Source organism: Rhincodon typus, chromosome 5, assembly GCF_021869965.1.
Source record: "Rhincodon typus isolate 14 chromosome 5, sRhiTyp1.1, whole genome shotgun sequence".
Classification (NCBI taxonomy): Eukaryota; Metazoa; Chordata; class Chondrichthyes; order Orectolobiformes; family Rhincodontidae; genus Rhincodon; species Rhincodon typus.
In genome coordinates this window covers 33,826,693-33,854,073 of record NC_063336.1, presented here as the reverse complement: position 1 = coordinate 33,854,073, position 27,381 = coordinate 33,826,693, and the positions used below count along the sequence as shown (strand labels likewise).

Genomic DNA, 27,381 nt, shown 5'->3' with positions numbered 1-27,381 from the left:
AGCTCTACACCTTGTTATCTCAGATTCTCCAGCATCTGCAGTTCCTACTATCTCTAATGTTCTGGGGACCCGGATTAGAATCCTGCCATGGCAAATGGTGAAATTTGAGTTCAATAAAAAAAATCTGGAATTAAGAATTTACTGATGACTGTGAAATCACTGTCGATTGTGGGAAAAACCCATCTGGTTCACTGTTGTCCTTCAGGGAAGGAAATCTGCCACTCTCACCTGGTCTGGTGATGATCCACGGTAATGTGGTTGACTCTCAATTGCCCGCTGAAATGGCCTAGCAAGCCATTTAGTGTACTAATCGCTACAAAGTCTGAAAGAAATGAAACCGGATGGATCACCTGGCATTGACCTAGGCATCAGAAAAGACAATGGCAGAAACAGCCCTGTCGGCCCTGCAACGTCCTCCTCACTAACATCTGGGGGTTAGTGCCAAAATTGGGAGAGCTGTCTCACAGACTAGTCAAGCAACGGCCTGACATTGTCTGTAAGGTATGATTCTGTGAGTATTACTATGTCTCAGACGAAAGTTCAAAAGTCTCTGGTGGCTATTCCTCTATCAAATAGATATTCAGTTTTTGGAACTGTAGAAGGGGATAGTCTGTCTGAGGAAATTGGAAGGGGCAGTCAGTTATTGGACACTTGGAATGATTTTTATGTTAAGCAGCATTTGACAAGATTTAATAGAATTATTATTATAGGGGACTCTCCTGTCAGGGGCATAGACAAGAGATTCTGTGGCAGTGAGCTAAATTTAGGATGGTTTGTTGCTTTCCTGGTTCTAGGATTAAGGATGTCTCCAAATGTTTCAAGCATATTGTTAAAGGTGAGTTTGAGAAGCCAGAAATTACTGTACACATTGGTAGGAATGACAATTTTAGGGAAAAGATTAAAGCAATACAGAATCAATTTAAGAGGTTAGGTAGAAGATTAAAAAATAGAACTTTAAAAGTAGTAATTTCTGGTTTGCTCCCAATGCTAAACTCAAATGAAGGAAGGAACAAAAAAATTACGGGAGATAAATCAATGGCTAAAGACCTGCTGTATTGTTCAGGGATTCAGGTTTTTGGACAATTAGTATGTCGTTTGGGTAGAAGAGACCTGTTCAAAAAGGATGGGTCTAACCTAAACTAGAAAGGGACCAATATCTTAGCAGGGAGATTTGTTCATTCCATTAATGGAGACGTTATACTGATAGAGAGGGAGAGTGGAGGAATTCTAAGTAGCAGTGTAAAAAGGAAGATTGATGGGGAAGGTTCTGAATGTGAGGAAAGCATGTCAATTAGAAAAGAAAGACAAGAGAGAGTCCGAGTATGTAGTAACTCTGAAGAACTAAATTGCATTTATTTCAATGCAAGGGCTCTTACAGGTAAGGCTGATGAACTCAGGGCATGTTTAAGAACATGGGACTGGGACATCATAGCTATTACAGAAACTTGGTTGAGAGATGGACAAGACTGGCGGCTCAATGTTCTGGGTTTTAGATGCTATAGGAAGGATAGAAAAGGAGGCAAGAAAGGAGGGGGTTGGTGGCATTTTCGATCAAGAATTACTGCTGTAACTAGGGAAGATATTTCTGAAAAATTGTCCAGTAAAAACATATGGGTAGAAATTACAAGTAAGAAAGGAAAGATCACTTTGATGGGATTGTACTATAGGCCCTCAATAGTCAGAGGCAAATTGAGAAACAAATATATAGGAAGATCTCAGATATGTGTAAGCATAGTAAGGTTGTTATAATGAGGGATTTTAATTTTCCAAAAATTGACTGGGGCTACCATTATGTTAGAGGTTTGGATGGTGAAGAATTTGTCAAATGTGCTCAAGAAAATTTTCTTTATCAATATATGGATGCTCCTACCAAAGAAGGAGCAAAACTAGAACTTCTTTTGGGCAATAAGGTAAGGTAGGTGACTGAAGTAAAAGTGGGGGAACACTTTGGGTCTAGTGATCATAATTCTATTAGTTTCAAAACAGTTATGGAAAAGGATAAACCTTCCATAAAAGTTAAAGTTTTTAATTGGAGTAAGGCAAATTTTAATAGTATGAGAAAAGAACTTCCAAAAGTTGATTGGACTAGACTGTTTGCAGGTAAAAGGATGTCTAACAAATGGGAGGCATTCAAGAATGTGATGACGAGAGTTCGGGGGCATTTTGTCCCGTTAAGAGTGTAGGGTCAAGCTGGTAAGATTAAGGAGCAATAGATGAATAAAGATATTGAGGTTCTAGTCAAGAATAAAAGAGAATCTTGTTTTAGACGTAGACAACTTTGTTTAACTGAATCTCTTAATCAATATAAAGAGTGAAGGGGCATTCTTAAGAAAGAAATCAGAAAGTCAACGAGGGAATTTGATAATATTGGCAGATAAGGTTATAGATAATCCAAAGAAATTCTGCAAATACATCAAAAGCAAGAGGGTAACTAGACAGGGTAGGGCTCTTAAAGATCAAGGAGGTTGTGTTTGTGTTGAACCCCATGAAATGGGAGAGATACTAAATGAATACTTTGCATCAGTTTTTACTGTGGAGTAAGAAATGAAGTCTAGAGAATGCAGGGGAATAAACTTTGATGTTTTAAAAACAGTTCACATTACAGAAGAAGAATTTTGGGAGGCCTTGGAGAATATAAAGGTGGATAAATCACCAGGACCTGAGCTAATGTATTGAAGAACATTGTGGGAAGTAAGGGAGGAAATTGTGAGACCCTTTGCAGAAATATTTGCGTCATGGATAACTACAGGTGAGGTGCGTGAAGGCTGGATGGTGGCTAATGTTACACATTTGTTTAGGAAAGATTGTAAGGACAAATCGGGGAACTATAGACCTGTGAGTCTGACTTTGGTTATGAGTAAATTGTCAGAGGTGATTGTGAAAGAAAGAATTTATGGACATTTAGAGAGGCAAAAATTGATTAGCGACAGTCAGCATGGTTTTCTGCGAGGAAAATTGTGTCTCACAAACTTGGTTGAGTTTTTCGAGGAAGTTACCAAAAAGATTGGTGATGGCAGTGCAGTAGATGTTGTTTATTACAAGGTTCCTCAAGGTAGACTAATTAGTAAAGTTAAGTCACATGGGATTCAGGGTGAGTTTGCCAATTGGATACATAATTAGCTTAATGACAAGAGGCAGAGAGTAATGGTGGAAGATTGTTTTTCGGACTGGAGGCCTGTGACCAGCGATGTTCCACAGGGATCAGTTCTGGATCCTCTTTTGTTTGTCATTTATATAAATGATTTGTACGAGAATGTAGAAGGCATGGTTAGTAAGTTTGCAGGCGACACCAAATTTCATGGCATAGTAGAGAGTGAAGAAGGTTTTCTAAGATTACAGAGGGATCTTGTTCAAATGGGTCAATGGGCTGAAAAATTGCAGATGGATTTCAATCTGGATAAATGCGAGGTGTTATATTTTAGTAAAACAAACAAGGTTAGGGCTTATACAGTTAATGGTAGGGCCTTGGGTAGAACAGAGGGACCTAGGGGTGCAGGTACATGATTCTTTGAAGTTTGCATCACGTATAGACAGGGTGGTTAAAATGGCATTTGGTACACTTGCCTTCATTGCTCAGTCCTTTGAGTATAGGAGTTGGGATGTTATGTTGAGGTTGTACAGGACATTGGCGAGGCCACTTCTGGAATACTGTGTCCAGTTCTGGTTGCCCAGTTATAGGAAGGATATTATCAAGCTGGAGAGGGTTCAGAAGAGATTTACCAGGATGTTGCCAGGCATGCAAAGTTTGAGTTATAAAGAAAGGCTGGATATGCTGGAACTTCTACTGGAGCATAGAAGTTTGAGAAGTGACCTGATAGAAGTTTATAAAATCATGAGGGGGAAGGATATAGTTAATGGTAGTTGTCTTTTCCCTAGGATGGGGGATTTGAAGACTCGGAGACACATTTTTAAGGTGAGAGGTGAGAGATTTAAAAAAAATGACATGAGGAAAATTTTTTACACAGAGGGTAGTTTGTGTGTGGAATGAACTTCCTGAAGAAGTGGTGGAGGTGGGTACCGTTAAAATGTCTAAAGGACATTTGCATAGATACATAAATAGGAGAGGTTTGGAAGGAGATGGGCCAAGAACAGGCAGGAGGGACTAGGTTCATTTGGGATTATGTTCGGCATGGGCTGGTTAGACTGAAGAGTCTGTTTCCATGCTGTATGACTCCATGACACCACCATCACCATCCCTGGATATGTCCTGTCCCACCAGCAGGACAAACCTGGCAGAGGAGGTGGCACAATGGTATACAGTCGGGAGGGAGTTGCACTGGGAGTCCTCAACAGTGACTCCGGATACCATGAAGTCTCATGTCATCAGGTTAAACATGGGCATGGAAACCTCCTGCTGGTTACCACACGTCATCCTCCCTCTTCTGATAAATCAACACTCCTCCATGTTGAACAATATTTGGAGGAAGCACTGAGGATGGCAAGGGCACAAAATGTACTCTGGGTGGGGGATTTCAATGTCTACCGCCAACAGTGGCTCGGCAGCAGTACTACTGATCGAGCTGGTTGGGTCCTGAAGGACATAGCTGCTAGACTGGGTCTGCGGAAGGTAGTGAGGGAGCGAACAAGAGGGAAAAACATACTTGATCTCGTCCTTTTCAATCTGCCGGCTGCAGAAGCATCTGTCCATGACAGTATCGGTAAGAGTGACCACCGCACAGTCCTTGTGGAGACAAAGTCCCACCTTCACATTGAGAATAACTTCCATCGTGTTGTGTGGCACTATCACCGTGCTAATGAGACAGACTTCGCACAGATCTAGCAACTCCAGACTGGGCATCCAAGAGACGCTGTGGGCCATCAACAGCAGCAGATTGTACTCCAGCACAATCTGTAACCTCATAGCCCAGCATATCCCCTACTCAACCATGACCATCAAGCCAGGGGATCAACCCTGGTTCAATGTAGAGTGCAGGAGGGCATGCCAGGAGCAGCACCAGGCATACCTGAAGATGAGGTATCAACCTGGTGAAGCCACCAAACAGGACTACTTGCATGCCAAGCAGTGAAAGCAGCAAGTGATAGACAGAGCTAAGCGATCCCACATGGATCAGATCTAAGCTCGGCTGTCCTGCCACATCCAGTCGTGAATGGTGGTGGATAATTAAACAACTCACTGGAGGAAGAGGCTTCTCAAATATCCCCATCCTCAATGATGGAAGAGCACAGCACATCAGTGCAAAAGATAAGGCTGAAGCATTCGCAGCAATCTTCAGCCAGAAGTGCTGAGTGGACGATCCATCTCCGGCCTCCTCCAGTGGTCCCCAACATGACAGATACCAGTCTTCAGCCAATTAGGTTTACTCCACGTGATATCGAGAAACAGTTGGAGACACTGGATACTCCAAAGGCTCCCGGCCCTGACAGCATTCCGGTAATAGTACTGAAGACTTGTGCTCCAGAAGTTACTTCTCCGTTAGCCAAGCTGTTCCAGTACAGTTACAACACAGGTATCTACCTGACAATGTGGAAAATTGCCCAAGTATGTCCTGTGCACAAAAAGCAGGACAAATCGACCCTGGCCAGTTATCGCTCCATCAGTCTATTCTCGATTATCAGGAAAGTGATGGAAGGTGTTATCAACAGTGCTATCAAGCAGCACCTGCTCAGCAATAACCTGCTCAGTGACGCCCAGTTTGGGTTCTGCCAGGACCACTCAGCTCCTGACCCCATTATAACCTTGGTTCAAACATAGATAGAAGAGATGAATTCCAGAAATGAGATGAGAGTGACAGTCCTTGACATCAAAGTTGCATTTGACCAAGTGTGGCATCAAGGAGCCCTTACAAAACTGGAATTGATGGGTATCGGGGCAAACGCTTCACTGGCTGGAGTCATACCTGACACACAGGAAGATGGTTGTGGTTGTTGAAGGTCAGTCATCTGAGCTGCAGGAGTTCCTCAGGGTAGTGTCCCAGGCCCAACCATCTTCAGTTGCTTCATTAATGACCTTTTCTCCATCATAAGCTCAGAGGTTGGGATGTTCACCGATGATTGCACAATGTTCAGCACAATTTGTGACTCCTCAGGCTCTGAAGCAGTCCATGTTCAAATGCAACAAGATCTGGACAATATCCAGGCTTGGGCTGACAAGTGGCAAAATATGTTCGTGCCACATAAATACCAGGCTACAACCATCACCAATAAGAGACAATCTAACCACTGCGCTTTGACATTCAATGCTGTTACCATCACTGAATCTCCCACTGTCAACATCGTGAGGTTATCACTGACCAGAAACTCACCAGTACTCACTACATAAATTCAGTGGCTACAAGAGCAGGTCAGAGGCTAGGAATGCTGAGGTGAGTAACTCACCTCCTGACTCCCCACAGCATGTCCATCATCTACAACACAGAAGTTAGGAGTATGATGGAATACTTCCCACTTGCCTGCATGGGTGCAGCCCCAACAATACTCAAGAAGGTTGACAGCATCCAAGACAAAGCAGCACACTTGATTGGTATCAAATCCACAAACATCCACTCGCTCCACTGCTGAGTAACAGCAGTGTGTACCATCTGTGAGAAGCACTGCAGAAATTCGCTAAAGATCCTCAGACAGCACCTTACAAATGCACAAACACATCCATCTAGAAGGTCAAGGGCAGCAGATACATGGGAATAGCACTACCTTCAAGTTCCCCTCCAAGCCACTCACCACCCTGACTTTGAAATATATTGCCGTTTGTTCACTGCTGCTGGGTCAAAGTCCTGGAATTCCCTCCCTAATGGTATTGTGGATCAACCCACAGCAGGTGGACTGCAGTGGTTCAAGAAGGCAGCTCACCACCGCCTTCTTGAGAGCAACTAGAGACGGAGAATAAATGCTGGCACAGCCAGCGACACCCACATTCCATAAATGAATAATTTTTTAAAAAAATCAGGACCTTGGAACTTATCAGCCTTCAACTCCAGCAATCACTCAGTCCCACTTTCCTTCTGAATGTCACTTTCTTGTGTTCCTCCCTCCCTTCCACTTCCTGAATTGTAGCTATATCTGGGATGTTTCTTGTATCCTCTGTAGTGAAGACTGATGCAAAATAAATGTCCATCTACTGTTCTCTCTCCTTTCTGTTATTAATTCCCCAGACTTATTTGCTATCAGGCCAACATTCACTTCATGGCTTTTCTTTTATAAAGGCTGATAAAAGCTCTTACTTTCTGCTTTTATATTTTCAGCTGGCTTTCTCTTATTTTCTAATTTATTCCTCGTTATTATTCTCATGGTCAATCTTCACAGTTTGTTCATGTTTCGTCCAGTTTTCTGACCTGCCACTGATCATGATATGTTTTCTTTAGGTATATTTTATCTTAAACTTATTGAGTTTATCACAGATGCTCTCCCCTTAGAATCTTTCCTTTTTGTTGGAACGTGTCTAGTCTACATTTTCTGAAATATCCCTTCAAACATTTGCCACTGCATCTCCATTGGCCTATTCCTTAATCCAGTTCACTTTTGCTATCTCTGATTTAATGTGGTGAGTAGTCACTGATGCTAACTAGCATTTGACCCATCCTTCTCTCCCTCAAACTGAATGTAAAATTAAATCATTTTATGGTTGCTCCTGCCTAGTGGCATCTTTACCGTGAGGTCATGAATTAATCGTGTCTGTTTGGATAATAAAGTCTAGTAAAGCCAGCCCTCTGGCTGGTCCCAGAATATGCTATTATAAGAAACTATCCCGACAATATTCTATGAACTGCTTATGTGGGCTACCTTTGACCATCTGATTTATCCAGTCTGTAAAAATTTTAGCATCTTTCATGATTATGGCTCACAGTATTTCTCCCTTTATACTACAGTCTATCATGTGGTTACTGTTAGAGAGCCTGTACACTGCTCCACAATTGCTTTTATCATTTACCATCTCTGCCCAAAGAGCTTCTACATTGTTGTTCCCTCCACTTAGTCAACCCATCTCTATTGTGATCATACTTTATGAATTAACAGAGCTATTCCCTCCACCTTTTCGTAGTTCCTCTCCTTCCTAAATGTCCTGGACCAGATATAAGCATTTTGAATTGATTTTAATATGACAGGACAGGATCTGGCCAAAGTGGACTGGGAGTAACTATTTGTAGGACAATCTACATTGGCACGGTCGGAATTTTTCAAAAAGGAAACAGTGAAAGTGCAGAGGCATTATCTTCCTGTAAGGGTGAAGATTGGGACCAAAATTCTGGAGAAGCCTGGTCATTATGGAATGTACAGGACTGGATGAGGAAAGGAAAAGGAAGCTTATGGTAGATAAGGTGCCATGGGCCATCAACAGCAGCAGAACTCCAGTACTCCAGCACAATCTGTAACCTCATGGCCTGGCTTATCCCACATTCAACCATTACCATCAAACCAGAGGATTAACCCACGTTCAATGCAGAGTGCAGGACAGCATGCCAGGAATAGCACCAGGCATAACCTAAAAATGAGGTGCCAACCTGGTGAAGCCACTAAACAGCATAGTCAGCAAGTACTAAGCAGGACTAAGAGGATGCAGTCCTGCCAGATCCAGTCATGAATGATGGTGAGGAATTGAACTGGAGGATGAGGTTCCATAAATATTCCCATCCTCAATGATGGAAGAGCCCAGCACATCAAGGCAAAAGATAAGGCTGAAGCATTCGCAGCAATCTTCAGCCAGAAGTGCCGAGTGGATGATCCATCTCTGTTTCCCAGCGTCACAGATAACAGTCTTCAGCCAATTCGATTCACTCCACATGATGCCAAAAAACAGTTGGACTCGTTGGATAGTGCAAAAGCTATGGGCCCTGACAACATTCTGGTAATAGTACTGAAGACTTGTGCTCCAGAACTTGCTGCTCCCCTAGCCAAACTATTCCAGTATAGTTACAGCACTGGCGTCTGCCCGACAATGTGGAAAATTGCCCAGGTATGTCCTGTCCATAAAAAGCAGGACAAATCCAATCTGGCCAATTACTGTCCCATCAGTCTACTCTCAATCATCAGGAAAGTGATGGAAGGTGTCATCAACAGTGCTATACAGCAGCACCTGCTCAGCAATAACCTGCTCAGTGACGCCCAGTTTGGGTTCTGCCAGGACCACTCAGCTCCTGACCTCATTACAGACTTGGTTCAAACATAGACAGAAGAGATGAATTCCAGAAATGAAATGAGAGTGACAGACCTTGACATCAAGGCTGTATTTGACCAAGTGTGGCATCAAGGAGCCCTTACAAAACTGGAACTGATGGGTATCAGGCAACAAACTCTCTGCTGGTTGGAGTCATACCTGGCACACAGGAAGATGGTTTGGAGGTCAGTCATCTGAGCTCCAGGACATCTCTGCAGGAGTTCCTCAGGGTAGTGTCCCAGGCCCAACCATCTTCAGCTGCTCTATCAATGACCTTCAGAAGTGGGGATGTTCACTGATGATTGCACATGTTCAGCATCATTTGTGACTCCTGAGATACTGACGCAGTCTGTGTTCAAATGCAACAAGATCTGGACAATATCCTGATGTTGGCTGACAATTGGCAAGTAACATTCGCGCCACACAAATGCCAGGCTATGACCATCACCAATAAGAGACACTCTGACCATCGCCTCTTGGCATTCAGTGGTGTTTCCATCACTGAATCCCATCACTGAATTCCCCACTGTCAACATCCTGTGGGTTACCATTGACTAGAAACTCAACTGGACTTGCCTCATAAACACAGTGGTTACAAGAGCAGGTCAGTTGTCAGGAATACTGCAGCAAGTAGCTTATCTCCTGCCTCTCCGAAACCTGACCGCCATCTACAAGGCACAAGTCAGGAGTGTGATAGAATATTTCCCACTTGCCTGGATGAGTGCAGTCCCAACAACACTCAAGAAGCTTGACACCATCCAGGATGAAGCAGCCCACCTGATTGGCACTACATCCACGCATCTACTCCCTCACTATTGACACTCAGTAGCAGCAGTGTGTACTATCTTCAAGATGCACTGCAGAAATTCACCAAAGATCCTCGGATAGCACCTTCTGAACCCACGACCACCATCACCTGTAAGATCCCCTCCAAGCCACTCACCATCCTGACTTTGAAATATATCGCCTTTCCTTCACTGTCGCTGGGTCGGAATCCTGGAATTCTTACCCTAAGGGCATTGTGGGTCAACCCACAGCAGGAGGACTTAGCAGCTCACCATCACCTTCTCAAGGGCAACTAGGGATGGGCAAGAAATGCTGGCCAGCCAGTGACACCCAAGTCCAACGAGTGAATGAAAAAATACTGAGGGCTCAGATCAACAGAAACTCTAGATGCATGTAGAAACTAAAGAAATTAGGAAAGCAAAGAGGGGCCATGAGAAAATACTGGCAGGTAAAGTAAGTGAAAAATCAAAGGCATTTTATAAGCATCATGGTGGCAAGATGATGACCAGGTAATGAGTGGAGCCCATTAGCGACTTGAATGGCAAACTCAGTGAAGTAAAAATAAAAGTAAGTAAGGTTTTAAATGAGTATTTTACATACAGAGGGAGGATGAAGGATATCGAAATCAGGGAAGAAGCACGTGATATACTTGAACAAATTGTCATTGAGAGGGATGAGGTATTAATAGTTTTAGCAGGTTTAAAATCAGATAAATCCCCAGACCCAGATGAGATGTATCTCTAGCTGTTGTGGGAGGCAAGGGAGGTGATGCAGGGGCCTTGACACTGTGTTATGTAGTTAGAAAGGACAGAACACTGGAGACTGGAAGGATGAGTAATTATGGTTTGGACAACACCCAAAGCTGCTGGTGGAGTGGCACCAAAGACAACACTGTCACTCTTGTGATCCAAGTGAGTTCTTAGATTCACTTACCTTGTCAGTGGTAACTATGACTAGGAACTTTAGATGGAATATTGCTGCTCATGGATACAACTTGAGTATCAAAATGATTGGATGGGAAGTGAGAGTTCTTACAAAAAGAAGATCAATTTGGAAATATGGTGAGATTATAAACAATACCAGATTTATGTAGGAAATGATGGGAGTGCTTGTTAGTAAATTTTCTTGTAGTGCTTATTATATTGTTTAAATTTGAAATTTCCTCATTTGTTAATCAATATTTGATTTTTTTGTTGATTTTAGTTCCTTTACTGCAGCAAAATGTTTAAAGTGAAATATTGTCCAGTGGTGTTCTTTCCATTGGTTTTATGGGGACTTTTTTCTCCTTAAAAAGCTATCAGTCTCTGTGGGATTTATAACAAAATGTTAGAAATATAGAAACTAAGAACAGGAGTGGGCCATTCCGCTTTCTCGTCATACTTTTTCAAGCCTTTAAAATCTAACAATGTACACATCTCTTTCGCAGATATATTCAATGACTTGGCCTCCACAGACTTCTATGCAACCCTCACACCGCGCCCCCGCACCACATCCCCACCTTCAACTCCCACCCCACCCCCTGCTGCCCCCCCGCCTGCATCCCAGACTCCCCAGTTAGAGAAAATATCTTCCTTGCTTCTAGTCTGTCCAGCCCTATTAGAATTTTGTACGTTTCAATCAGATCTTCTCTCATCCTTCTAAATGTTTGTAAATGTAAGTCCAGTCAAATGAACCTCTCCCCACAGGACAGTCAAGCCAACCTTGGTTACAGCCTCGTGAATCTCCACTGTACTCCTTCTATGGCAGGTTTATCTTTCTTAGAGAGGGAGACCAAAACTGCACACTAATTAGAGGTGTGGTGTCGCCAAAGGCCCTGTGTAACTGCAGTGAGACATCCTAACTTCTGAACTCAAATCGTCTTGCAATGAAGGCCAGTATACCATTTGCCTTCCTAGTTACTTGCTGAACCTGCCTTTATTGACTGATGTACAAGGACACTCCGATCCCTTCGTATATCCACAGTTCCCATTATATTACCATTTCAATAATACTCTTCCTTTCTGAAGGAAATGTATAATTTCACATTTAGCCATCTGCCATGTTCTTGCCCAGTAATTCAACTTGTCGAAATCATCTTAAAGCCTCCATGCTGCCTCCTCACAACTCTCAATGCTGCCCAGTTTTGTATCGTCAGCAAACTTGAAAGTTTTGCATTTGGTTCCCTCCTCCAGGTCATTTATATGAATGGTAAGTAGCTGGGAACGACAACTGATCTTTGTGGTACTAATCACGCCAACCACCTGGAAAAACACCTATTTATTCCTGCTGCCTGTTTCCGGTCTGTCAACCAATTCTTAATCCATGCCAATGTATTACTCCCTATCCCATCTGCTCTGCTTTTGCCCACTCAGCTCTTTGAGGCAAAGCCTCTGAAAATCCAAATACACTGTATCCACTGATGCTGTGTCGATTTGAATTAAACTGCTGGTGATTTTGCAAACAGTCATCTTTTTAAAAATTGCAATTAACTTTCTAATACCTTGCTTAAGGTCAGGTGTATTAGCTACCTTTTTAGATATAATTTTTTTTTTCTTTCTTACAGCTCTGGCTTTTGAATTCTGACAGCCTGCTGGTGAGATCACACAACGATGTAAAAGGTGATTTTGCTGGAGTTGACAAGAAGGCTGTAAAGCCAGAGTCATCTCACAAATTTTGTGAAGGAAGCAACGCTGTCAAAGTACTGTATCAGCCCTGTTTAAACGGGAGAAACAAAATGTAAGTAATATTGTTTTCGATATTTCTGTGGAATTTTGAAAGAGCTAAAAGCTTCATGACTGCTGAAACGTGGGGCGAAACAATATCATGGGGCTGTCGGTGCTCTTAATTATAATATTATGATGTTAGTGAAGAAAAATTCAGCTCCGTTGATTTTCCTGTTGTTTAGCTCGAGGATAGCTGTGTGGCTGTCAGATGTTGTCTCTCATTATTGCACTGTGCTCCTGGAGCAGAGTCACTCCGGAGTTCACTCCGCTGTTGGGAAAGACAGAGATGTGCGGATAAACACAAACAACTGAGTCAACTACCGCGTGATTTTGTTTTGAAAAAACATCTCTTAGGTGTCACTGGCAGAGTTGACACTTGTGGTCTGCAGATGGTGCTTTGCAGGCACATTGTTGAACAGTTGGAGTTGATGTGATGAAGATACTTGTGCTATTATGTGGAGGGGCATTCGGGATTGTGACACAGTGGCAATGAAGGGATGGTGACATATACCCAATCAGGCTGGTATGTGACCTGAAGAGCAAGCTGCAGGTGATGATATGTCCTGTGTACCTGCTGCCCTTGATCTTCTCGATGGTAGATGTTGAGGACATGGAAAGTGCAGGTTGAAGCAGCCTTGATGAGTTGCTGCAGTGTCTCACGTCAGTGGCACAGACTGGTGACACTGGGCACGTGGTGGACTGTGTGAATGTTCGGTGTTGTTGGCTGAGGGAGAATTATAGGTCGGAGAACCACTTGGAGAACACGTTGGTTCTGAGCTCCATGAGGTGGCTATCTGAGATGGACTTTGGTTCTGTGGGCTGGATTAGGTGCTGAACATGGTCACCCTGCACCACAGCATAGATGTCTAGTCAAACCTGATTCTGTTTGGGCAGCTTGCCCTGCTCTGATGCTTTTAGCCGGTGACACTTTAATTGTTATGCGGAGAAACTTAAGCTGCCCTCCGTGAAGGAGATATGCCTCGGAGAGCTGCTGGCCAGTTTGAGAGTGGCAGCTCGGTAGTACCAGTGATGGCCACAGACCTCCAGCTAATACTGGGATTTCTCTGATACAGGGCTAGCAGGTCCCAGCTAGGTGGGTTGGTTGGGAGAGGGGTTATCTGGGGTAGGATAAGGTTGGTGTGGACTTGCGAAGGGAAAACTGTGGTGGAGGCAAGGCTCCAATTATATTGTTGTTTTCCCTCCTTCCTCCCTCTAGCCCATTGACTGGTGAGCAGAATGTGGGGTTAGACTGGTCGGGCTGCATATTGATCCCATTAAATCAGAGCGGCAGAAGGCAGAGGGCAAGAAGCTGGCTTTTAAAGGCACAAAGTCCTATTTTGTGGATCCAATAACCAGCTTTCTGGCTCATGAATGCTCCATAAAATCCAGCCCAGTTTCTCTCCCAAAAAGATGACAACTCTGACATTAGAATAGTCTGCACTGAAACATCGATGTCAGAATTTTCATACCTCCATCATCCTAACGTTGTATTTATCATGTGATGTCACTGTATCTGTTTGATAAACAAATTGCACTTGGTTAATCAGTGGTTCTGTACAAATTGTCAAAAGCTTTGAAGAGAATTAAAATGCGATGTTTCCTGGTTCCAAAGCAACACTGTTTCTAATAAACCTGGCGCAATTGATGAGGAAAACAGATTTGGATGAGAGGGATTATGCCATCACTGCTGTGATGCAGCACTTACTGCAGCACTGTTGTTTGCTGCAGTTCAGTTTCCAGTTATATTTTTAATGTTTTGTGTGCCTGTTTGAATTTGGGCATCTCTGGTGATTTGGAAAGGTCTGTTCTTAGCACCACTTCGTCATTGGTGAAATCAGACAACAGATTTCCACTAATACTGGGGTTTGCCAGTTGCATGGAGGGAGGTGAGAAGTGTGGCAGAGATGGAAGAGGGAGATTGCTTTTTAGAATGTTTAATTACACGACATTAATTTTTAATCTGTCTAATTAAGCTGAAGTGAGAACAATTTTTAGTTGTGCTCAGCTTTGTAAAATTAGCTTGTGTTTGCGATATGGCTGGAGGCTCTTCAATGTGAATGTAATTACTTCCAACATTTTCTACTTCAGAATATCTGATTGGCAGCAGAGCCTTTGCAGGACTCAGTGACACAGAATGGGTCATGAATATTTTTCTCTTTTCATGTGGCCTACTGAGTTCTCTGGTCAGCAGTATAATGGTCACTATGACAAAAAGTTTGAATGTTCATGATGTTGATCATCTGATAAATGCTTGGTTGGTGGCAGAGCATGTTTCCCATTTTGCTGCTGTCTCCTTTGTCTGCATTACCCAGTGCCTCTTGTACAGCTGGTGCTCTCTGCTTTTGTTTAAAAGGAATTTTATTGAAGAAATAAAAGCAATTGAAGTGCTCATTCCCTCTTGGTTTCATTAGAAAGACAGAAAAACTTTTCGTGAGCAGAGCAGGCCAGGTATAAATATCAATAAATGTAAACCTGTATCTGTTGATCCTTTAAACATTTATGTCAAATTTCTAGGCACAGTGGTTGATGAAATCATTGTTTTTTTTGAAAATGAACTGGGTAGGCACCATGTGATCTCACAACAACAACTTAAGTTTTTACAAACTGAAAGAACTGTGGAGGCTGTAAATCAGAAACAAAAATAGAAATTGCTGGAAAAGCAATGGCAGCATTTTTGGAGATAAATCAAGAGTTAACGTTTCAGGTTGAGTGACCCTTCCTCAGAACTGATGGTAGCTAGGAAAGTGTTGGTTTGTTTTCAGAAGATAGGGGAGGGGGTTAGGAGTTAATGATAGGTGGAGGTAGAGGCCAAAGAAAGAGCAGAACAGTTGGACAGACAAAAGAGTGGATAACCATCAGGCTAGGAGGGTGAATAGCTATTAATGGGGACTGTTAGTGGCTAACAATACCACCAGACACACATTCCTTCCTTTCCCATGTCCCTTTTTCTATCACTGTGAATATAGTGGGACATGTCAAGGAGTCTCAAGGAGGATTATAAAATAAAGTATGACATTGAGCCACTTGAGATAATAGATCAGATGAAAAGCTTGGTCGGCGAGGTGGGTATCAAGAAGTGTGTTAACTGAGAGCTAGGTAGAGAAGTGGAGAGGTGTAGGGAGATATTTCCAGTATTTAAGGCCTTGGCAGCTGAAAGCACAGCCACAGTTAGTGGAGTATTTAAATTTGGAGATGTACAGGAGGCCAGACTGAGAGAGGGTTGTGTGGCTGGAGGAAATCACAGTGATGAGGAGAGGCCATGGAGAGTTTAGGGAATGAGGGTGAAAAATTTAAAGCCAAGACGTTATAAGTCAGCAGCACAAGGAAAAGGGGGCAGGGACTTGGTGCGAAATAAGACACAAACAGTGGAACTTTAGATGACCTTAGGTTTACGGGAGGGATACAATGTGGGATACCATGGGGATGTGGTGAAGTGGTGGGGTCTAGAGTAATGAAGGGCTGAATGAGGGTTTTTGCATTAGCTGTGATAGGAGTGAAATCCAGTGATGTTACGGAGATGGAAAAGTTGTTGTCAGTAATGGTGTGAATATGAGCTCGGTAGTTCACCTCTGATTAAAATGTGACTGTTAGGGAGAGATATAAAGTCAGTAGCTGGAAATGGAGTTTGGAGTGCAGATTGAAATCAAATGTCGTCAGTCTTCCCAATGTTTAATTGGAAGAGAATTCTGCTTATCCAGCCCTGCATATCGAATAAGCGGTCTGCTACTTTTACAACAGTGGAGAAATCGAGAGAGTTGCTGAAGAGGTAGAGCCATATATCAGCAGTGGACATGTGAAAACTATTGCTGAACCTTTAGATGATGTTGCGATGGGATAGCATAGCATTTAATAATAGGAGGGTAGCCACAGATGGAACCTTGGGGGATACCAGAGATAACAGTACAGGTATAGGACACAAAACTATTGAAATTGATATTCTGGCTACAATTGGATTGATGGCAGAAACTTAATTGGAGGGATTCAAAAATGACGTTCTGGGAAGTGGGGAAAGGTTTTGGGAGGTAACAACACACTCAAGGACTTGACCAGAAACTGAGGGTGGACATGGATGCTGCTTTGTTAAGTGTTGCACCTCAATGGGGTGTCCAGTTAGCTCAGTTTGCTGGATGGTTGATTTACAATGCAGTGTGACACTAACAGCTTGAGTTCAATTCCTACACTGGCTATGGTTAACTTGAAGGACTTCCCTTTTCAACCTTTCGTATCACCTGAGGAGTGGGATCCTCAGGTTAAATTACCAGTTCTGAGGAAGGGTCACTGGACCTGAAACATTAACTGTGATTTTTTTCTTCACAGATGCTGCCAGACCTGCTGAGTTTTTACAGAAATTTCTGTTTTTGTCGTGTTAAATTACCAATAGTTGTCTATCTAATGAGAGAGCAGCCTTATGGTCCAATAGGACTATGGGGACTTACTTTTTATCTCAGTGGGACAGCTCACTGGAAATCAAGCCTCTCCGTTCCTGCAGTGGTCACAATAGTTAAAGATTATATCTAAGTCTGCAAAATCTGCAATTTGCCTGCCTGGTAAACTCAAGTTAACAGGAAACATGGAACAGCTTTCTGTACTTAACAGCAATGACTACTTATTACAAACAAATTGGTTCTAACCACAGGTATATAACTATACCCTACATACAGCCAAAAATCATTGATTTTATAGGTGGAGGAGGTTAAAAATCTCAGGAACAATTCAATCCGTGAGATTGAGTAGAGGGGTTCCTTTGGTTTTCCAAATCCTTTGGTTTTTTTGCCTCATCACAGGAGGCACAGAGCAATTTATTCACAAATTATAAAGTCTCTGTTTTGTTACATAAAAGCAACATCTTACAGAAACACTGGCGGGAGAAAATAAACTGGCTTTCCTCAGGCTTTAGGTATTTTCCTGGAGAAAGAGAGAGCGAAAGTGATTTAGTTACTCAGGAGCTAATCAGATAGTTGTTGCCAGGCTGGTTACTACTTCACAGACCAATCAGCAACTTGCTGTCGGCCAAATCTCTCACCGCCTGGTGTTGGCCCGACTACAGTTTCGCGCCACTGCTCGAATAATGAGTTTCAGTAGCTTGCTTTTTAAAAGTGCAGCAATTGCTTCTGCCATCCTAGGGGTTTTTAAGAGAGTGTTTTTCCCATTTCATTCTGTAATTAAAAACACAGAAAAATATAAAGATGGTGTTTACACAATGTTGGGTCAAGAGTTTTTTTTTAAGAAGAGAATGATGACAACAGATTTAAAGGAGAGAGGATCAATACATGGGGAGAAAGCTGTTCATGACATTGGCTAAGATTGTGTCCAGGAGAGATGTCGGATTATTTGCACCTTAATGGGAACAAGCTCATGGGAACAGGAGGTGAGCTTTATGGACCATATGGGCTCAGAGAGGGCATGAAGGGAGATGAGAGAGAAACTAGAGAAAGATGATTGTCAAAGGAATTTGGCCAAATGGGCTGGAGGAAGCGAGGGACTTGGCAGAGGCAGCTAATTGGATTGTCTTGGTTTCAGTGGCAAAGAAATCCATATGTTCCTTGCACTTGCTGGTGTTGGAGGTGGTGGTGAGGGTGTGGGGGTTGGGGTGGAAGGTGAGTTGAGTTTCAGAAGATGACTTGCAGTCAGGGAAAGAAGCAGGCATTGTTATTGCATTCCAGAATGATCCTGGAATAGTGGGCAGCTTCAGCAGGTGAGAACACAATCTGGTGGTGTTTTAATAGGTCCAGGCAGGTCCGGCTAAGCCATTGTCTAGCCTTTCACTTCAATTCCCTGTCCCTTGAGTTTCAGTGAGTAGAAATGAATGCTGTTACCAGTTGAGACAGTAATTGTTTTGTTGCGGAGTAGCTCCTCAAAATATACAGGGACTGCCTGATTTTCCTCTTTGTACTTGGCCCACGTGATGCTTTTGCATCCAGATAGTGTTTCCTTGCCAGCTGCTTAAATTGGCAAAGAAAAAACCTTTTCTGAAGGAGATACCAAGAACTGCAGATACTGGAGTCAGAGACAACACAGTGTGGAGCTGGAGGAACACAGCAGGCCAGGCAGCATCAGAGGAGCCGGAGAGTTGATGTTTTGGGTTGGGACTCTTCTTCAGAAAACCTTTTCTGAATTTGCTGCTGCTAGATACTGCTGAACTGTTCAGTGCCTGAACAGGGAAATAATTGCACAGTTCACACACATTTAGACAGTATTTGAGGTACAACTGTGACCCTTGATCATTATAAACAATCACAAGGACTGATTGATTATTCCAAATCAGTGTTCACTTTAGACAGATTCTTGAAATTGAAAGAAAAAGTATGGTGATTTTATTTAACTTTTGGGAATTCCACTTATCTTCCATCTCAGCACAGAAAAAAACTGGATGCTGTGCAATGGGTCACGAAAACTTGAATTTGATTCTCATTGTTCCCTGATGGAGATTTATATAACTTGGTACTTGACCTGCAGAAACGTGTGTGGATTGTAGAAAGCTGAGGACTGCACATCAGGGAACAGGTGAAACCATGTGTCTGTCTTTAGTGACCTGTTGAACCAAGGCTAGATTAGTAAAACTGTCAAATCCCATTTGTGCAAAACTCTTCACCCTCTCATGAGCAATCTGTGTGATTTCTATACGAATTTAACATGAATACTGTGGCTGACCTAATTTTCCACAATGTGAGCAGTGATTTTTATTGTCCTTTTTTAAATGAAGAAGCCACATTCAGTTCAACTAACTATAACTGCTACTAATAGATTGAGTTCTATTTACTTAACTTGCTTTTAATCATGTGGCAACATTTTGATTTTACTGAGAGGCTCCAGAAGGAGGAGAGGAGGGTTGATGGGGACAGCAGAGAGGGAGGATGGGTAGGGAATGGTGGCTGGGGAAGGAAGAGGGTGTTTGCAATTTGACAGTGAGTCCTGGTTGTTTATGTAGTCGTGGGAACCATCATTACTGAGCTGAACTGTTCTCAAGCTGTGTTCACATGGGCATCTCAATAGGGCTCAATGAAGCATTGATTCATGGCCAGGAGTGACAAAGTGTATCCCCCCTACCCCATAAGAAATAGGCAAACCTCTAGGTCGTGAGCATTCTTAGCTGCCATGTCAGCCAAAGTAAGTTAAATTGATAACGGTTAAAGTAGAGGCTTTCTGCTGTCCAAGGTTTGATAAACATGTTCAGCTGACAGGGAGTCTTGCTTCTTATTTTCTCCATTTGTATTCTTTCTTGCAAGACTCATGGATTGAACTTGTAATTTTTCAATAGCCCTGAGAGAAGCAGATTTTTTTTATTCATAAACTAACAGTGGGGGATACAGTGGTATGGTGGTAATGTCAGTGACTAAGAATGTAGAGGTCCACAGGTCATGAGTTCAAATCCCCACCGAGGCAATAATTGACCCATACAAATCTGGAATGGAAAGCTACCATGACATTATCGTCAATTGGTACAAACCCATCTGGTTCACTCGTGTCCCTTTGGGAAGGAAATCTGCTATCCTTAAATGGTCTGACTTAATTTGACTCCAGACACACAGCAATGTGGTTGACTCTTAAATGTTCTCTGAAATGGCCAAACAAGCCACTCAGATGTATCAAACTGCCACAAAAATTAAAAAAAAAATAAAATTGTATGGGCCGCCAGTCGTTGACTTAGGCTTTGGGAATGACTACTGCACACCCAAACCTGTTAAGATCTCTTCACAAACATCGGGGCTTGTGCCAAAATTGGAAGAGCTATCTCAAGACAAGTCAAGCAACTGCCTCACCGATCCTACTGAACGATTCGCACCATACAGCCAATATCCCAGATAGTGCTGCCATTAAAGAACAGACCCAGCAGAAGTGGTAGCATAGTGGAACAGTTGGCAACCCCATCATTAACTCTAAAACCCATGACATCTCATGGCATCAGGTCAAATATGGATAAGGAAACCTGCTGATTACCACCTACTTCTCCTTCTCGGCTGATGAATCAGTTCTTCTCCATGTTAAACACCCCTGAGCGAAAACACTGAGGGTGACAAGGGCACAGAATGTACTCAGGATGGAGGACCTAAATGTTTGTCAGTAAGACTGCCCAGTTAGCCCCGTTACTGATCACATGACCAATTTTTGAAAGTTGGATCTACCAGGCTGGATCGGCAGGAGGAACAGAACTCTCCAGATGCACCTGTCCATGACATTACTAGTAGGAGTGACCACTGCAGAATCATTGTACCATGATGATAAATGCGATAGATTCAGTACAGTTTGAGCAGCTCAAATATAGGCATTCATGAGATGGTGTAGGCACCAACAGTTGTATTCAACTGCAATTTGTAATCTCATGGTTCAACAGTTCCCTTGCTCTGCTGTCAAGGCAAGGAACCAACCCTGGTTTGATGCAAGCAGGCAGGAGAGCATGCGAGGAGCAGTGTCAGGCATACTTTAAAATGTTGCAAAGCTACAACACGCTTGCATGCTAAAGGGTGGAAGCAGTGAGCAATAGACAGAGTTCCTGTAACCAACAAATCAGGTTAAACCTCTGGGAGTGGACTATTCTGCAGCTAACAAGAGGAGGAATATTTCTATTCTCAACAACGGGAAAAGACAAGGCTGAAGAATTTGCAACTACCTTCAGCCAGATTCTCCAGCATCACAGATGCTAATCCTCAGCCAATTGAATTCACTCCACATGATGTCAGGGAGTGGCTGAAGGCACCCAATACCTTGGGCCTTGGGCTCTGACAACTACTGGAGATTTGAGATCCAGAACTAGCCACACCTTTAGACTAGCTGTTGCAATATGGCTACAGCACCAGCATCTGCCCAGCAAGGTAGAAAATTGCCCAGGCATGTCGTATCCATGGAAAACAGCACAATCCAATCTGTCAATTACTGCCTCATTAACCTTCTCTCGATTAATAGTATTGTGATAGATTACTTTACCGCAATAATCTCAGGAGCCTCGAGGTACAGGCCAGTGATCGTTTATTGAGGCAATGATGGGGGAATCCACCTCAGAAAAGATTCTGAGGTAACAGTGAGGATTTGTCATATACTTGAATGTTTTAAATCATGTAGGCAGTACATTACTTGAATTCTGAATTGATCTGTTTTAGACTAACACTGTTTATCTAACATTTCAAAAGGTACCTGTTATCCCTGGCCTCGCACCCCGCTAACATCCCTATCATCCTATCTCCTCTCCTAAGCCTGTGCTTGTTTCCATCCTTTGTGAAACCCCATTGCTTTGTCTTTCTTGGTGCGCTACAAGGTCATTTTCACATTCAATTTCCAGTTTAAGGCCTCGGGGTTAATGCTGGTTCAGCTACGTTGCATTTTCAAAGAAACTCTGTCTGTCTGCTATGTCAGCATCTGAGCAATTTTGTGCTGTTTAACTAACTTTTCATTTAAACTGACTACTTTCTTGAATAAGGATAAATTTTTAAAAAAGTGATTAGTGTTTATGAAATTAACTAAAACGCTCTACCTTGCTCTAATCCCAGCTGGAGTGTCAAGTGGATTTACAGGTTAACTCATGTCATACCCAAAGCTTCCCCTAACATTGGCAAAGTAATGGAAAATATCATTGAGGATGCTCATGACTTGCCTTTCATCATAAGACCCAAAGTAAGAATGTTCAATGATGTTTACCGTGTTCATTTTCATTCACAACTCCTCAGATAAAGCCTGTGTGCAGCAAGCTCAGGACAACATTTTGACTTGGGCTGACAAGTGGAAAGTAACATGCAGGCCACGTAAATGCCAAACAATTACCATCCCTACAAAGAGAGAATTTAACCAGATCCCCTAAACAGTCAACAGCATTACCATCACTGAGTCCCCCACTATCAATTTTCTCAGGTTCACTCTTGTTAAATTCAGCCTGTAGAATTCAACAGCACAGAAAAAAACCATTCAGCACATCATACCTCTGTCTCCCCTTTGAAAGAGTCGTCTAATACGTTCCAATATGCTACACATTCCAATAGACTTGCAATTCCTTTCCTGCCTTAAGTACGAAACTCAATTTGCTTTTAAAAGTCATCACAAAATTTGCTTCCACAACTGTTTCAGGCCGAGTATTCCGGAGTGTAATAATTCTATGCATAAAAAGAATTCTTCATCTTTTCCCCAGTTCTGTAAGTTAACTTAAACCTGTGCTTTCTGGTTATCGATTCTCCTGCCAATGCAACCAGTTTTGTTTTATTGTAACATTTCTATTCACACCAGTCAAACATTAAAGGGTTTTGCAGATTGCTTATATCAAAAATGCCAGGGTAGTTGCAGCCATCATTGAAGTGACAGCTTATTTTAGTGATTGCATGGTACACATTTTCATATTGACTTTTAAAGGGAAAACGCTTGTTAGAATGTGATTCTATCAGTGTAACTAATTGTCTACATTGCCATGTTTTGCAAAAGGGACAAGGTATGTCGCATTAGCAGGAAATAGGCAGAGATCCCCCAATTTGTGTTCAAAGAAGGAAGACCATCAAATCTGTAGGTAAAGCTGATTTTTAAAAATAAAAATAATGAGATCTAGGTTTTACTGGCATTTATAATTCATCCCTGACTGTGGTGGTGAGCTGTCTTCTTGAAACACTGCAAGCTTTCTGATTTAGGTACACACTGCTGTTATGAAGGGAGCTATGGGATTTTGACCCACTGACAGAGAAGGAATGATGATATAGTTCCCACTCAAAAGGGTGCATGTCTTGGAGGGGAGCTTGCAGGTGGTAGTGTTTCCATGTATCTGCTGCCCATGTTCTTCTTTGTGGCAGTGGTCAAACATTTAAAGATAGCCACCCATCAACCACTGACATCTCTTTTTGTTCTATAATTGACAAGAACCATTAAAGAGATTTCCCTGATTCCCATAGACTGCAGTTTAATTCAGTTCTTTTTTTCCATATTTTCCAAGGTTGTAAAAAGCTTAGTGGTCCTAGCATAGGTTTTGGATTGCTTTGGTAATAATTCTTAATTCGTTTAAAATTATTGGATACAATGAATTTATTTTCATAACTTCCAAAACTTGTACTGGAACGTTTATCCAACGTATGTACCGTGGCTCATTAGGAGTATGCAACTTAATTTAAATTGGTCGTCAGCTGACAACAAGATCACAAAGAAAAGCTAAGTGAATCTTAATAGCAAATATTAACATCAATGATTGTTTTACTTTTTTTTTTAAAAGAAATGTTTTTGTTTCTATTTTATTGGTTTTTTTTTTGATTATTTTGATATTTGAAGTTACCAAACACCTTGATCTAGAGAACTAAGTTGATGTGTGATCACCAAGAATAATTGAGGTTAATTTAACTTAATATAATGTTCCCAGGAAACACCATTTCGACAAGTTAACATCCTGCTTGATGTTTTCAACACTTGTTGGCTAAATAAATATAAAAGATAATTGATAATCATTCTTTGTATCTGAGCTATGCTTATAATGACTGCTTCTGCTAGTGATAGTGGCTCAAAAATATTGATCGTCATCATCATCATTACTATTCTTATTATTACCTATTAAATCCTATCACAAAGAAGAAGACCACATGGGAAATTGGAACAAAATAACAACTGAATCAACATATTAGAGACACATCAGGATTTTACAAAATTACCTGTTTCGGTATCTTAGTCTTAAAGCTACTAACTTGCCTGTTATTATCTTGGGCATAATGAGGATGTTTGCTTCAGAATGCCACTAAGCAATTATGTAATTAAATGAGAGGACTTTTATTTACATCAAAATATATCATGAAGGTTGTAATGCCATAATGCCTGTTGACATAAGGCGTCTCGGTGGGTCATGTTTTTTTCAGAATCCTGCTCTGAAATGAATCAAGTTTTGCTGACTTGTTCATTTGCTACACTTGTGTCAAGTCTTGACGTATATATGTTGCATGGAAAAGATAAACCATGTCTTCACATTAGGAAAGGGTTTAAAAAAAAAGTTAATTAAAACTTGTAGATTTATTACACTGTCATGAAGTGGGAACCGCACCCCCCCTCCACCTCAGACTGACTTTAAATTTAAAAAAAAACAAGCTTAAGACGGAACCAATTACTTCTTGCATTTGAGGTATCATCTATCTTAATAAATGCATTCTGCTGTTTCTTTTGAAATATCCAATTACTGTCTTCTGTTCTCTGAATCAAAGTCTGGGTGCCTGGAGTGCACAGCAGGTCGAATCCCAGGCCAGGACTAAATTACATTTGCTAAGGCAGGTTTTAATGGGGGCACAGTGGGTTGGACTGCAAGCAGAATGTAGTCAAACCTTTCCTAAAACTGCTATATGCCATGTACAATTTAAAAAAAAAAACTGGTTCCACCTGATTTTCAAGCCATTAGTTTTTCCTTTTACTACATAATATGTTTCAAGATTTGACAAAATGCTAACTTCTCTCACCAATTTTTTTTAAAACTGGGATTGACGCTGAGCTTGTTAGGACCTATTGTCTGGGGACCAAAATGACATTTAATTCATGAAACTACTCTTATACAAATTGTATTCCTCATCAAATTGGCAATAGCTTGCCAGAAGTATGCAAAACAGGGAAATCACAATGTAAATTAGGGGGAGGCAATGGCCTGGTACTATAATCGCTGGACTGTTAATCCAGAGACCCAGATAATGTTCTGGGGACCCAGGTTCGAATCCTGCCATGGCAGATGGTGGAATTTGAATTCAAATAAAAAATATCTGGAATTAAGAATCTAATGATAACCATGACGCCAGTGTCGATCGTCAGAAAAACTCATCTGGTTCACTAATGTCCTTTAGGGAAGGAAACTGCCATCCTTACCTGGTCTGGCCTACATATGACTCCAGACCCACAGCAATGTAGTTGACTCTGAACTGCCCGCTGGACAACTAGGGATGGGCAATGAATGCTGTCTAGCTAGCGACACCCTCATCCTATGAATGAATAAAGAAAAAAAAAGTTGCTTAATTTTGGCCATAAGATTAGAAGATGTGGGAGCACACAAAGGCTGTTTGGCTCATCAAGTTTCTCTACCATTCAGTGAGATCATAGCTGATTTAATAATCCTCAAATCCACTTTCCTCCCTTTCTCCATAATCTTGACTCCCTTACTGATTAAAAATCTGTCTGTCTCAACCTTTTAATATATTTAATGATCCAGCCTTGATAGCCCTCTGCTGTAAAGAATTCCTCATCATCTCCACCTTAAATGTGCACCTCCTTGTTGTGAGATTATATCCTTTGGTCCTAGACTCTTCCTCAAGGGGTAAAGAATTTCTCCGCATCTACCTTGTCTTATATGTTTCAATAAGGGCTCCTCTCTTTATTCTAAACTCCAAGGAATGCAAGTCCAACCTACACAACTTCTCATAAGAATATTCCTCCATAACTGGGATCAACCTAGTGAACTTTCTCTGGACTGATTCCAATGCCAGTATATCTTTCCTTTAATATTGGGTCCAAAATTGTGCGCAGTATTTCAGCTGTGGTCTGAATTGTATAGCAAACCTCCCAAATTTCTTACATCATTCCCTTTGTCATTCCATTTGTATTTCCTAAAACACTGTGAACTTGGATTGGGATTTATGCACATGGCTTCTTAAATTCCTCTGTGCAGTAGCTTTCTGTCTTTAAATAATAGTCAGCACTTCTATTCTTCCTGTGAAAATGCTTAACATCACACTTTCCCAAATGTTGTTCTATCTACCAAGATTTTGCCCACTCACTTAACCTGCCTATATCGCTTCATAGACTTTGTATCATCTTCACCACTTGCCTTTCCACCTACTTTTGTGTCATTTACAATTTTGGCGACAGTGCATTACTTCCCTTATCCGTGTTATCAATATCTATGGTAAATAACAGTGGTCCCAGCACTGATCACTGTGGCACTCCAATTGTTAGAGGTTGCTATAATGAAAATGCCCCCTTTATCACAACTGTCTGTCTTCTCTTAGTCAACCAAACTTCTGTCCATTCTAATGTACTATCCCAAACACCAAAGGCCCTTATTAAGTCGCCTATTAAGGCATTAATCAAATGCCTTTTGGAAATCTAAATAAAATACATTGACTGCTTCCATTTTATCTATTCTGCTTATTACCACCTGAAAGAATTCTAATAAATTTGTTATGCATGATTTCACCTACATGAGGCCGTGCTGACTTTGCTTGATTATATTATGTGTTTCAAAATGCTCTGATATTGCATCCTTTGTAATAAACTCATAACGTTTACCTAATAACAGATGTTAAACTAACTGACCTGCTACCTTTTACTTGTCTTCTTACTTTTTGGATTAAAAGTGTTAGATTAACAATTTTCCAATCCTCTGGAACTATTCCAGAATCTGAGGATGCTTGAGAGATTACAACCCCAACTTCCCTTTAACAACATTCTCATATTCTTGACCTTCCTTTTGTCACTGAACATCACCTCGTTATCTTGGGCACCATGCAAAAATGAAGGCCACCACAAAATAATGACACTTAAAAATTGTATGGAATATTTATTTGATATTGGATTCAAATGTAAAATAAACCCCCTTGTTCTCTCGCTTAATGCCTCCTACACGCTAGTAACTGCGCCATGGAAGATGCTGAATTTCCCTGGGAGAGACTGCAGACACGTTAGAGAATGAACTCCGACGACTCTAGATCTAGAAGACCTGGTTGCATCACCCTTGGCTTGGGTGGCATCAGTTTGGGCTGGCTGACTGTGAATGGTAAAGGCAGGGGTGAGCATGAATAGCATTATGCCTGAGAAACAATGGCTAGTTTGTACTCTGTGAAGTCCCTTCACTCCTAGGGTGGTGTC

At 41.8% G+C, this 27,381-nt stretch overlaps 1 protein-coding gene across 2 annotated transcripts in view; it reads left to right on the top strand.

Moving 5' to 3' along the window:
• ube3d (ubiquitin protein ligase E3D) overlaps window positions 1-27,381 on the top strand; it is a 121,179-nt gene that overhangs the window by 35,016 nt on the left and 58,782 nt on the right. For both annotated transcript variants that reach the window (XM_048597475.1, XM_048597476.1), the window contains exon 8: window positions 12,438-12,610. In XM_048597475.1, the coding sequence (XP_048453432.1) occupies window positions 12,438-12,610 (173 nt within the window). The remainder of the gene's footprint in view (window positions 1-12,437; window positions 12,611-27,381) is intronic.